The 13932-nt window shown below is 32.1% G+C and overlaps 1 protein-coding gene across 1 annotated transcript; it reads right to left on the bottom strand.

Annotated features, from left to right (window-relative positions):
* Nucleotides 1–7334: 7334 nt before the first annotated feature.
* Nucleotides 7335–9294, bottom strand: LOC107427100 (probable xyloglucan endotransglucosylase/hydrolase protein 10). The gene is made up of 4 exons (XM_016037446.4): nt 9059–9294; nt 8868–8968; nt 8211–8404; nt 7335–8043 (listed from the first exon to the last, which is right to left on the bottom strand). The coding sequence occupies exons 1-4, from the start codon at nt 9246–9248 to the stop codon at nt 7641–7643; spliced, it is 888 nt and encodes a 295-aa protein (XP_015892932.3). The 5' UTR covers nt 9249–9294; the 3' UTR covers nt 7335–7640.
* Nucleotides 9295–13932: the final 4638 nt, after the last annotated feature.

The following is a 13932-nucleotide window of genomic DNA, read 5'->3' as shown; positions in this document are numbered from 1 at the left end:
TATTTCCTTGAGATCCATGATACCAAATTTGAGCCAAAATAAATGCAATAACCTTTGACTGATCTTCGATCATCTACATTTCCTGCCCAATCTGAGTCTGCAAACCCTTGAACTTGAAGAACAGAATTAGCAACAAGCTTTAAACCATAAGATAAAGTACTTTTGAGATACCTAAGTACACGTTTGCAAGCTTCCTAGTGCTGAGTTGTAGGAGCTATTAGAAACTGACTGAGAGAGCTTACTGTGAAGGATATATCAGGCCGAGTAAGTGAAAGATATTGTAAAGCACCAACAATGCTTCGATAGGCCGCAGGATCATGGTAAGGATCTCCAACATATTTAGAAAGCTTTGTACTTAAGCACATAAAGGTTGAGATTGGTCTTGCACCATCTAAGTTTGACTTCTTTAACAAATTAGTTATGTACTTAGCTTGACTTAAGAACATTGAAGAATCAGTGCTAGTAACTTCAATTCCTAGAAAATAGTGCAAAGCTCCTAAATCCTTCAGAGAGGAGATATCATGTAACTGGTTTATCAGTTGAGTAACAAAAACTGAATTATTTCCAGTGATAAGAATTTCATCAACATAAAGAAGAAGAAGAAGATAAGTTTAAGGTGTCTTAAGAATGAATAGAGAAGAATCTGAGACTAAATTCTTAAAGCCAAAATGTAAGAGAATTGTTTTTAGTTTTTCAAACCAAGCTCGAGGAGCCTGCTTAAGTCCATATAGAGCTTTGGTAAGCTTGCAAACATAATTTGGTTTCTACAAATCTTCAAACCTTTGAGGTTGCTCCATAAAAACAACTTCAGTTAACTCACCATTAAGAAAGGCATTGTTGAAATCAAATTGCCTTACTTCCCAGTGATTTGACAATGCCAAAGACAAAACAATATGAATGGTAGCTGGTTTAATCACATGACTAAAAGTTTCTGTATAATCTATCCCAGAAGTTTGATGAAAACCTTTTGCTAGATTCGAGCTTTAAGTCTCTCAATAGTGCCATCAGCTTTATACTTAGTTTGAAAGACCCATTTATGTCCAACCAAATGCATGCTAGGATCATAAGGCACCAATGTCCAAGTGTTATTTTGAAGAAGAACATTATACTCTTGAGTCATTGCTTGTTTCCAAGCAGGATCAGCTAGAGCCTATTTAACATTGGAGGGTTCTTGTATGGAAGCGAAGGAAACTGAAGGCAAAGGATATTTCGTAGAGAGAAAACTTTTAGGTTTGAGAGACCCAATTTTAGATCTAGTAAGCATGGGATGAACAGAAGAGGTTGATAAAGAAGAAGAAATAGGAAGCAAAGGACAGGAAGAAGTAAAAGGTAAAACAACAGTTGAGTGAACAGAAGAAGAATTAGGATGAGGAGAAGGAGATGGTGGAACGGATAGAGAGTCTGGTATGAGAGGTAAACTATAAGGTGGAGAAACAGAAGGTTGATGATAAATGAAAAGAGGATCAGACGGAGTATCATTAGCATTGGAAAAAGACATAAAAGAAGAAGATAACATTGAAATAAAATTTGGATCTGTAGCGAAAGGAAACTCAAATTCATTAAACGTAACACTTTTTGTGATATAAATTCTACCTGTATGGTGAAGGCGATACCCTTTATGGTCAGGACTATATCCAAGAAAAACACATTTGTGGGTATGATATTCAAACTTATGAGCATTATAGGGCCGAAGAAAAGGATAACAAGTGCAGCCAAAAACTTTCATGAAGTTAAAATCTGGTGATTCCTTGAACAAAAGTTGGAAAGGTATTTGATTATGCAAAGCTTGGGTAGGAAGCCGATTAATAAGATAAATAGAGCACCTAAAAGCATCCCACCACGGTTTTAAAGGCATATGTGCCTCAGCTAATAAACTCATACCTACTTCAACAATGTGTCAGTGTTTTTGTTCAGCTCTTCCATTTTAGGAGTGTAAATAAGGACAAGGGTGACGAAAAAGTATGCCTTGAAAAGTGAGGTAAGGTAAAAAGGTTCTAAACTCCCCCCCCCCCCCCCCAAAATCTGATCGAACAGATTTAATTTTATGACCAAAAAACAACTCAACCATTTTCTGAAACTTAAGAAAAGTGGGAAAAGCTTCAGATTTAAGTTTCAAGGGATAAATCCAAATGTATCTAGAAAAGTCATCAAGAAACTGAATATAGTATCTAAAGCCTTCTGAGGAAACTACAGGTGAAGGTCCCCATAAATCTGTGTGTATTAATTCCAATGGAACAGAAGCTCAAGAAGATGAACTGGGAAAGGAGATTAAGTGTTATTTGCCAAGTTGGCAAGCATTACAAAAATGAAGAGGAGTTGAAGTTGATTTAAGATTGCATAAAGTGAGAACTTTAGTAAGAACATCAAAGGAAGGATGACCAAGTCGTTTGTGTAGTATATTAACATCTACTGAGTTTGCAACAACCAGGGACACTGAGTTAGATAACAAAAAAGAAAAATTGCTAACTAGTGTGCCTTTATTATTAGTATTTACAGAAAAAGTGGGTACAGTAGCTGAAATACAAGAACTAGAAGAACAAACATTGTTATCATGATTCAAACATGAATCTAAACTAGGACATTTACAAGTGGAAATTGAAATACAAGGGGAAACTGAAGTAGAGATACAAGAAGAAAACACAGGAACACTAGAATTTGAGGTATGACATTGAACAGCAGAACTAACTAAATGATCATTATTACGAGAAAAATGAGGCTTTAACAAAGAATTATAGCTGGAAGAAAAACTTGGTGTCTTGACTAAGGTGAGACCAGTGGCTAAGAAACTTGGCGTATTGCCTGAGGTGAGCCTAGTGGCTAAGATTATGTTGTGCTTGGAAGTTAGAGATGAACGAAGTAACAGCTTATAAAGCCCTCCTTCTCTTACTCCTTCAAGTATTGGCTTCCCTTGATGATCCTTTAGCATGCAATGAGAGGAATAAAATTCAACAGACATATTATTGTCATGAGTCAATTTCAAAATACTAATTAAGTTTTTAGCAATGTAAGGCACAACTAACACATGCAACAGTTTGATATCAGAATGACAGGTGGGAATAAGACTATTACCAATATATGTAATGTCCATGTGTGCGTCACTGCCAACCATCAGCTTATTGGGCCCTTTATATTCAACTTGATTAAGTAAGGAGGTGCCATCAGCTACAACATGATCCGTTGCTCCACTATCAAGATACCATGGAGAATCAGTAAAAGTCATTGGATTGGCCACTTGACAAGTCCCAGCAAACTTCTCAGAAAGAGTGACAATAGGTGAGATTGTATTATGGCCTCCTGAAGTTTGAGAAGCATCATTAGTGTGGATCAAGTGGCCTTGAATCTGAGAGTTTGAAAGTTGCAAGAAAGCAGGCAAATCCTTGTTATAACCAGAGGAAACCACTGATGGAGGAAGGTTGTTACTGTTACTGTAGGCCTGTGACCGAGGAGTTGGAAAATGTGAAGCAGGGAAGGGAAAAGGTGAATTCTGAGATTGAACTTCAAATGGCTGATTGACAATCTGCTGTGGTCGATGAAATTGAGAAGGAACAACCTGCTGAGGATTAATGTTGACTTTAAACAGTTGATTGATAGCCTATTGTTGGCTATGAAATTGAGAAGGAACAAGCTGCTGAGTATTAAACTGAAAATTTGAGTTATAACCAGAATTTGCATTGGTATTGATACGAATATAGGACGACCTGCTCCTAAACCCGTATTATATTAGCCCGGATCTTAATTAAGTTCAATTTCTAATGGAATTGACCTCAACCTCTAACCAACCTGTGGTTAGAAACCTTAGTATAATGTAGACGCCATAATAGGGGATGGAAAACCTATTGATAAGTCAAGCTAAAACAACCAATTCTCTAATGGTGTTTTAGGTGTTCTCAAAGAACAAAGAGATAATTAATCTCACAAGTATTTTCTCAATCAAATCAAAGTTAATTCTTATTGATAACTAAGTCTTTAAATAGGCTTTGAAAAGACAACTTAAAAACCCTAGAACATAAAGAAAATCGGCCACCACACATAAAGAAACCTAGTTAGTCGAAACTATACTTCCTTTCCTAATCTAAGTTTGATTAATTAATTCCTTTATATTAAATTAGAAATTAATTAATTTACAATGGAAAGAATAAAATAAAAACATTCCTAAAGTTATTTGTCCAGAAAATAAATAAATAAAAGCCAAAAAATAATGGTAGTTTCCTAAAACAAAAAGTAAAAACAAATTAGGAAACTAAAAATGCTAGCCTTTTGATCAAGTTGACTTTAATCAATCTTTGACCTCTTTAAGCTCCAAATCAGCTTCTAGATGCTTTGTAGGATGCAAAATAATCTGAATATGAAGTCCCACACGTTGCCCATGCTTGGAAAAATAAGAAAAGGCTAATACAATAAAATACAGCAAAGCTAGCAAGCAATACAGCAAATTCTGCCAAATTGTTGATGCTGTCCGTACAAGCCCTTTTTGATTGCATTTGAGGCTGCTTTAACTTGATTCCATGACCTCTTAGGCATATGTATTGAACCCATAAAGTATTGGAACCATTTCATGCTTCCCGGACTCCAAAAATGTACCAAAATCGTCACCCGGGTCCGTACCAGTCTCCAGCGCTTATATCAGCAAAACAGGTCTTGGTTCTTTGGTCATGATCATTCCTTCTTGATTATGATTTATCCTTTGAATAAGCACAGCAAGGTTATCCTTGAACTTCTTAGCTTGTGCTTTAGTGATTGGCCCCACCTTCATCCGTAACGGATTAGCACCCCAGGGGGTTATCGGTTGAGCGGGCTCGGGAGGAATTACATCAAGTATTTCCCACATATTGACTATCAAACCTCTTGTAGCAAGAAGCAGCTGAATGATCATAAGTTTGGCAAATCTGGCAAGTAGGCTTAGAATTTCTACCACCTCCTCTACCAAAATTTAGACCTCTACCTCTTCCTCTACCAAGGATTTGCTGGACATCATTAAAAACTTAACTTTCAAAGGTTGGCTCACCAGCAACACAATATTGATTTGGACTCTAAAGAGCTTGAAACTGGTTATGAAAACCACCATTGTTATGAAAACCACCATAAGAACTATAGTCATTAGCAGATCCACTATTAGCACCAAATTTGGTATCAGCACAATTTTTCGAGACCATACCAGAATCACAAGCAATGTGTGCAACCTTATATGACACTTCATAGTTAAAAGCAATATTTTCCTCCTCAAGTTGAGCTTCAAAGGATAAAAGATGATATTGATTCTCATCCAATGTATACTGCTCTAGTCTAACTTGTAAAACAGTGGAGATTGGCTTAAAATCATATCCTAATCCCCCAAGGATATACAACACTAAATCTCTCTCAGTAACAGTATCACCAGCAGCTACTAGTTTATCAGCTAGATTTTTCATTGTCAGTATATAAGCATCTATGGTAAGACCATGCTTCTTGGTACTTTGAATCAATTGTCTGTAATGAAAAATCCTAGTAGGAGATTGGGCAACATACCTATTAGCAATAGCATTCCAGAGACTGAATGAGGTATCTTTTCCATTGAAATGCCCTAAAACTTCTTTCTCAATTGTGCTTCGTAGCCATCCAACAAGAAATGGGTCCTGAATATCCTAATCTTCTTTATTTAGTTCCGATTGTTTCGGGCTTAGCGGAATCAAATCTCTGATCTTTCAAATAATCTTCACAAGAAAGGAATTGCAGAAACTTAAGGAATCTATGAACTTTGATAACAGGTAAAATCTGCGATTTCCAAATGAAGAAATTAGAATCATCAAGCTTGATGATATTGTTTGGAAAAGGAGAAAGAGTTAGGATCGGATTGTGTAGTTCCGCCATAGAAACAGGCTCTGATACCATGACAAAGTTCAGACAAAACAAACTTAGGCTTTGAAGGTTAGCGTTTGGCTGGAAAGAAAAGAAAAAGAAAAGCTGAGAAAATGAAACAGAGAACCAGAGAGTTCTTTTTTAATTGAAAAATGACAAAATGATTACATGAAACAAAAAAAAAAAGTTTTGAGCTAGTTAATATAGCTCATTACAGTTTTAACTAACTAACCCAACTTGAAAGAATTACTACCAGTTTTCTTTATACATGTAGAAAAATTAAAACAGCTTAATAACAGCTAATCAACTAAGTAAAAGAAAAACACGTGCAACTAAAAAGCAAGCACATGACTATGCTAAAAATAGACTCTAACACAAAATATGAACAATAATGGGTCGATGCTCTCCTTCCTCTCGGTTTGCTTGGGTGGAAAGTAGTAATGGTGGTTTCGGGTTTTAAGGAGAAAGAGAAGGGCAACTTTGTACTCATGCTACCATAGCTGCCAAAATACCAATTCAGCCTTCACTTAAAACAGGCCTTCCTTAACAAATCCAATGGCAAATTTGTCATTGCCTTTAGCAGTCAAAAGGAAAAAACCAAATTAAGTTTTCATTAGTCCAAATCAATAGTTAGGTAAAATCTTTAAATAAATTGATAATTTAAAAAAAAAATCATTATCCAAAAATTAATTCTAATCCAACAAAATTCTATTTAGGTACTTAAAGCTCGGTTGCAAAAATTTATGGAGTGTCAGAGCTGTGTCCTGTCAAAAAATATAAAAATATATAAAAATATAATGGATTATTGGTACATATAAATAAATAAATAAATAAGTTGAAAGTATTATTTAAACCGAATATGTGAGTTGACTGATAGTTTAACTTCAAAAGGTTTAAAGTGAAATATGAAAGGCTAAAAAGTAATTGAAACGAAACGAAAGGGTCCTATAGAAAAAAATTTCCACAACAAAACATTGGTAAAAAAAAAGAATAATAATAAAAATAAATAAATAAATAAATAATAAAGAGGACAAAAGTGATATTTTAGTACCCTTTGATTTACCGAGGAAGCAAGGGACGATACGTCTTTGAAGATAGTTAAGCAGTAAAACTATTATTTTTATAATAATTCTGAATTCTTTGTGATATAACATAAAAATAAAGACGTGTGAGCGTTATAGTTTTTTTTTTTTTTTTAATTTATTTATTTGGCTACATAGTTCAGTCTTCCTCTATCTTTTATAACTATGTATATGGTTCAAATCTCTCTCCATCTTTCTTTCTTTTTTTCTTTTTTTTTTTTTCTCTTTAGAAAAAACTAAAAACAAAAGCATTTCAAGGGAAATTATGAAATTACCTATTTATTAATCATGAAATTAATAATATTATATATATATATATATATATGTATCTTTCCAAACAAAAATTTAGCCATATGAATTTGGATTTTGTTCTGGCTTAATAATTGGGCTGTTTCTAAAAGTACTTTAATTAGAATATTAACTTGGATTTTGTTCTCCCACATCCTTTATGTAAGTAAAATAATAAATACAACAAAATAAAACGATCAAGAATCTTTTTCTTTTTTTCTTTCTTTTTAGGTAACAACCTCCTAGTAATTATGCCACTAAAAATATTACTTTACTTCCAAGATACAAATACTTTGATTCAAATGAACCTTTACGATCTTAAAATATATATAATTCATCTTCTCTTATATCAACCTCATATATTGACTATTAATTTAATTAGTAAGATTATCAAAGCATTTAAAAAAAAAAAAATTCCTTTTTATGTAATTTTGATCAATACTTGGGCAGGAAACACTCCTTTGGAAGATTGTTGTTGAACCTGTCATTATCTTGGCAATAATCATAGATCACATGGTACTTCCTAACCCATCTGAACAGCCTTCTTTGAGTGGATGTTAAGGTGCTGTACCTCTCTTTGTTCCACCAATTAGCAGAATTCTCAGCCCTACAAAACCTTGCATTTCCACTCCAAACACAGGCATCAATCTTATGGTTTCTAAACGAAGCTATGAAGGGACCCTTTGACCAATCAATTTTATCACGACCACCCCTTGTTGCCCAGCTGTCACCATTCCATATGCTGGCTTTGATGCTCATTGGTTGCCACCTAGGAAATGGCACACCTTTGTCTGCATGGTTTCTGTATACTCTTATGGGGACCCAATCCACCATAAACCTAAAAATAGAAAAATCCAAGCATAAAATGTAAGTAGAAAGAGCAAAGGTTCAAAAGTATAAAGTTGAATTCTAGGACCTCATGGATCTTTACTCTGATCTGAAGATGAATTACTATCTTTCCTAAAAGCTTAAACTGTTGAGAAATAGATTACAAAAGAAGCTTACACGATTTGGTGAAGGTTCCATAGTATAGAATAGGTATGAAAGTCCTTGCTTGGATCAAACCAGAGATTGATTCTTTCCTCGCGATTGTCAAACCCATTGGCATATAAATTTGTCTGCAGAATATATGGTTGGCCATCAACATTGCCCAGGAACTCAAAGTCTATCTCGTCACGATTTGGTTGGTCAGAACTCAGCTGCATAGCATTGCACAAAACAGTACTTTGATGTATATATAAATTAACGTAGATACACGAAATATGATGAGAAGAACATAGATATATATATATATATATATTATAAATTTTAAAATTAGAATTGTTTTAATATAAACTACCATGGTCCTATTTATATGAATTGCTTCAAAGATTGAAATTTAAAAATATGTACTTTTTTACTTAATTACATATAAAATTCATTATATTTTCTCAAAAGTTTTACTAGATTTAAATGGTCTTCTAATACATTTCTAAATTTAGTTTCTTAAAAAATTCCTAGGGCTGATAAAGAATGTTGGGATGGTTTTGATACTGTGTTCTCATTGGAAATTACTGATGTATAGAGAGAGAGCTGATATATATATTAAAAAAATAAAAATAAATAAAAAAATAAAAAAACATATATATAGATAGAGAGACAGAGAATGGAAAAATTGCTTACATAATAGGCTACAACTGTGCCTGCCGAATGACCTGGGACTAGTTTAATTTGCATGTTAATCTGTCCGAACAAGAACATCTGATTCGAAGCAAAACCAGCACCTGGCCAGAAATAATAATCAGATAAAACAAACAAAAATAAAAAACGAGTTTCGGGTTAGATATTGTCAAGTTTTTCCATCATGATAATACCGGATTCTTGGTCGAGCTTGAGGCTTCTTTCATGGCCATCAGCTGACGTGTTTACATGGCTAGGAGACCATGTCACGAAGAAATCCTTGTTGAAGTCCGCTGTTGGAACAATCGAACTCTCAGTTCTAATTGATATCATGGAAAGAAGGCCGAAGAAGATGAACATCATTTTGTAAGAATAGTAATTCATGGTTAATTTCGTTCAATTTGTGATTGTGTCCATAGTATGAAGGTGTTAAAATAGCTAGCTATATATATATTTATAGATATTGCATGGGGAGGGCAATATATTGACATGTGATTAAACATTCTTTCAAAGGAACAGAAAATGTGAAATACAAGGAATGTTTATCTCTGTTTTTTTAAGCAGGAATATCTTTAGAGGGAAGCAAAAGAAATGTTTAGCATCCTAGCTATGAATTATAGTTTTATATATATGGGTTAGTTATATGGTCCCCAGTGGGATTAATTAGTATATAAAACAATAATGTTATAATTAGGTAAAACATTTGGGCCTAAGTAACATAAGTCAGCTATAGTTCCGTATAATATTTTTTATCCGACTGACTCATTACTAGTACATTTCTTAAAGGACAACATCTGATCTGTTTAATTTTTTTTTTTTTTTAATGATAATAAGGGAATACTCTATATTTATGTACACATATATACCAAACTTTGCACATACACTGAAGTTTTCTTAATAAGAGCCTTTTTATATAGCTGTCTAGTTCACAGAAAAACTGACTTGATGATTCGGTTTCTTTTGGGTTTTCTTTTCTCTTGTGCTTTTCTTTTCATGAGGATAACTTGGCGTTGATCAAATTTTGCAATATTTTAAACTCTTCTTTAAGGTTTTTAAAGTTTATTCCTTCCCTATTTTCTAGGTCTCTTTGCATGAATTAATATGCTCAATTAAGACCCAACATATATTGCCAACTGCTACTTGGCCCTCGCACCTTTTCTTATATGCGTAAGTAGACAAACTATATACAATTTTTGTTTGGCTCCATGCACAAGACAACAAGGTGTATAGATATATAAATATTTATACAATGAAAGTTATGATATGTTGTGAACAACACATAAAGTGCAATATGGCATGTGTTACAAGGATACATCATTTAATTTTTTAAAACTATAAATTTAGTAAGTATATAAGTGATAATCTTTAGCAATTGTTACATATATTCAAATAAAAAATTGAAATTATATTTCCAACAAATCAAAAGTATATATAGGAAACTATGGATTTATTATTTTTTTTAAATTTTTTGTTCTCCAAAAACAAGTGCTAAGGTGTTGATATACATATTTTATTGACAATACTATAATTAATTTACTGATTAAGCTTATGATTCGATAATTTTTAGCAATTGATGTAGCTAAGTCCCAAAGCAAAAGCTTTATTAGCTGGCTAGTTTCAAACGAATAAGACCATTATGTTGCCGGTAGCGTATCTTCAAAACCAAGCGCCCATTTCAGATTATATTACCGAAAACAAAACAGATTAGTTGAACCACTAAAATCTATTCAAGCCGTTTCAACTGATTTGGAAACTATAAAATATATATAAATATATAAAATGATAGTCTAATTTTGAGCTGTTTACAACAGTGAAGAATATATATATATACACACACACATTGATCAATCATTTTATGCTCTCTTTACAAAATAAATTAAAAAATTCAAATTGTATCAAATCAGAAATAGAAAAGCATTATAATAGGATTAAATTGATTTTAATGTTCTTTTATATTTCTTAAATTTGTGACAAATCATGTGCGATTTGGGAAAACGTTGAAAATATAATACCTCAACATAAAATATTTTGTTATTTTGATTTATGAAATGTATTTTCGCAAAATTAATGTTCAAATAATAAAATCTAAAATGATTTATTTGTTTTTCTAAAGATCAAAATTCCCAAATATATTTTCCACTGATGTTATCGTTATAAATATATTTTTTATTAAAATATCAATATATATATGTATCAGATTAAAAAAAAAAAAAAAAAAAAGAAAGAAAGTGTAATCATATCTAACCAGTAAATTTATAAATATCAATATAAGAAAATAAATTAGCTCCTTTCGAAATCTCTGGACCTAGGCATAGGCGTTATTAGCCTATTTGTTAAGCCAGCACAAACATTTGGGCCTAAGTGACTGATATGCTAATAAAAGGTGCATTTTTTACCAAAAAATAAAAATAAAAAATTGATATGAAGAATTCAAATTTAGATTTATTCTCTAGATAAAGTGACTTTATCACTAACCTGTACTCAAGAGTAAAGGGAACAAGGTGTTCATAAGCTTGGCCAGATAGTAAATCCACTGAGAGTATACCTTCAAGTCCAAGGTTCCAACCTTGGTTTGAGTGAAAATTCCCCCTCCCTAATTTGTAATTAGAAAAAAAAAATTATAATTGAAAAAAACAAAAAGAGTGAATAGAACAAGAGCCAAATTAAAGCATACATTGAGATTAAGCGTATATTGATATTTAAACAGGATTACCTATACCAAATTTAAAGTATACATTAAGATTCATAAAATACCTAATTACTCGAAAATAACACTAACATCTAGAAGTGTGCAAAAAGATAGATTAAGCGGCCAAACCGACCAATCTGACTTGTTTGAATTTGCTGTTTGAAAGTAATTGAATTGGATCAGTTTCAAAAATTCAAAATAGATAATTAATTCGATTTGGACCTATGACACCTAGAAATTCTCTAATTTCATTTTTTGTGCTCCTAAATTTATTTTTGGTTTTTAAAAATGCTTATGGGAGGAGAGACAGATTTTTTCTAGACTCAAAAATATCTTTTTTGGGCCAAATAATTAGTTTTGGACCCATAAGAATTTGGGTGTGGTGTAACATAGCAGTCTTAATTTAATCCATTATTTCTTCTCCAAGAAATTCTTGTTGACACTTTGTTTGAAATTTTAATTTTCTTATTAAATTTTCCCTTGGAATTGCTGATAAAATTTGTAACATCCCGAATTTTAAATTTACTATTTCTAAATTTCCAAGAAATTTTTAATAATATTTTCTTGGCATTTATCCTCATTAAATTTTTCTAATGAAAAAAGGTGAATTTTTTCCAAATTTATATTGGAATTACTAAATTTTTATTTGGGCAAAAATATTTTCCTTGTGATAAAATATATATGTATATATATACATGCACATGCCCAATTATAATACTTTTTTTAAAATAGAAATGTTTTTTTTTTTTTTTTAAACCATGGAAGTTTCAATTAGCATGTATATATATATATATGTAATTATTTTGTGGTGTGAATGTCCACATAATTTTAACATGTAAACATTTGCAAAGATAACAATTTTTTTCAAAATCATTATTTTTTTAATGTCTACATGTTAAAACCATATGAATGTTCATACCATAAAAAGACTGTATATATACATATACATGTGGGGATTTAAAATTTGTCGAAGGAGCATTTTTTGGAGAATATTCCATGGAGAGGACACATGCATGATTAAAAATGCTTGCAAGGGTATTCAGATCCTTAAACATTCAAACCTTTGGAATTGCCATTTTACTCTCACCTCTCTTGGTCTATCTAGAGTGCTAACACTCCCCACATTTCACCTTCCCCTCTCCTTTTTCTTTCATTCCCACTAACACCCCGTCTAACACCTCTCCCCATTTCTTTCTTTATCCTCCTTTATTTCAAATCAAGATCAACCTCACCATCTTCATTTTAATTCATTTCTTCTCCTTTTTCTTGCAACACCATAGTCTCCAACATTTAATCTTTTCAAGTATTTGTTTTTATACAAAAATTATTTTAAGTTCATTTTCTTTTACAGAACAGAGGGCCACTCTTATGGATTTAGCAAATTTATTCTTGGTTGCTTGGATTGTGGTCTATGATAAATGTTTTGGGCATTTGAGTGTGGTGCTGAGATCTTAAATTGTATACGATAAATTTTCTTGATTTTCAAATATATATAAAAATAAAAAATAAAAAAAACCTCGTTCTTCATGTCCTTTCAAAACCATGAGCTTCTAATGGTTGTTCCAAGAAATTTTTCAAGTTTTGCTTTGGATTTAACTTGGATTTCCAATATGTTTTAGGTAATTAACTTTTTAGTAGGATTTCAAGATTGCATGTGGAGGATTTTTTCTTTTTCTCTTTTTTTTTTCTTTTTTTTTTTTTTCCTTTTAAGAGGCTAAGTGGTTATAGATTTAAGGTGTTGGTTGCTTGTATGTAAAGATTGGATCTTTAAATATTTGTTGATGCATGTTGAGGTTAAGCCTTGATCTTGGAAAATGTAGCTTTGCATGCTGGTTTTGATATTTGATCTTAGAAGATTTTGCCTTGCATGTTAGTTTTGAGCTTGGATTCTTGGTCTTTGAAATGAGATTTGTTGGTTGATTACTCATGCATGCTATGGGGTTCAAGAAATTTGTGGATTTATAATTTTTGTAAGTTTGTCTTTGAATTTTGCTAATTGCATGTTGGGATTTGAGTTCTTGAATTTCATGGAACTTAATTTTGAATTATTGATGGTAATGGAGTTGGATTATGTTATTTATTTGTTTATGTATTTTTATGTCGAAATGGTTGGAAATTAGTTTTGAATTGATTTAGTCTTTGGGTGTTCAATGCTAAAAGTGTGTATGCATATATTATGGAGTTTGTTTTGATGATGACGATAATCTTGGTTGCATTTTTGTTGTGTTGAAGTGAGAGGTTGAATATATGATGGTTATTTTGCTATATGCTAAAATGCTTGATGATTTGTTGATCATAAATATTTTTGGGTTTGTTTTGATGACAATGATTTTGATTTGCATGTTGCAATTGTATTTGGTTTTATAATTTTTACAGCCT

This window comes from Ziziphus jujuba, chromosome 9 (assembly GCF_031755915.1).
Source record: "Ziziphus jujuba cultivar Dongzao chromosome 9, ASM3175591v1".
NCBI lineage: Eukaryota > Viridiplantae > Streptophyta > Magnoliopsida > Rosales > Rhamnaceae > Ziziphus > Ziziphus jujuba.
The sequence above is the reverse complement of the archived record's forward strand: the minus strand, read 5'-3'. Positions and strand labels throughout refer to the sequence as shown.

Bases quoted from the DNA above. Each gene is read 5' to 3' on its own strand.
- LOC107427100 (XM_016037446.4), bottom strand. From the start codon at position 9,248: ATGAATTACTATTCTTACAAAATGATGTTCATCTTCTTCGGCCTTCTT. The intron at 8,405-8,867 runs GTAAGCAATTTT...AATGCTATGCAG, and splicing joins GCACAGTTGTAGCCTATTAT to CTGAGTTCTGACCAACCAAA. The intron at 8,044-8,210 runs GTAAGCTTCTTT...TTCTATTTTTAG, and splicing joins TGGAACCTTCACCAAATCGT to GTTTATGGTGGATTGGGTCC.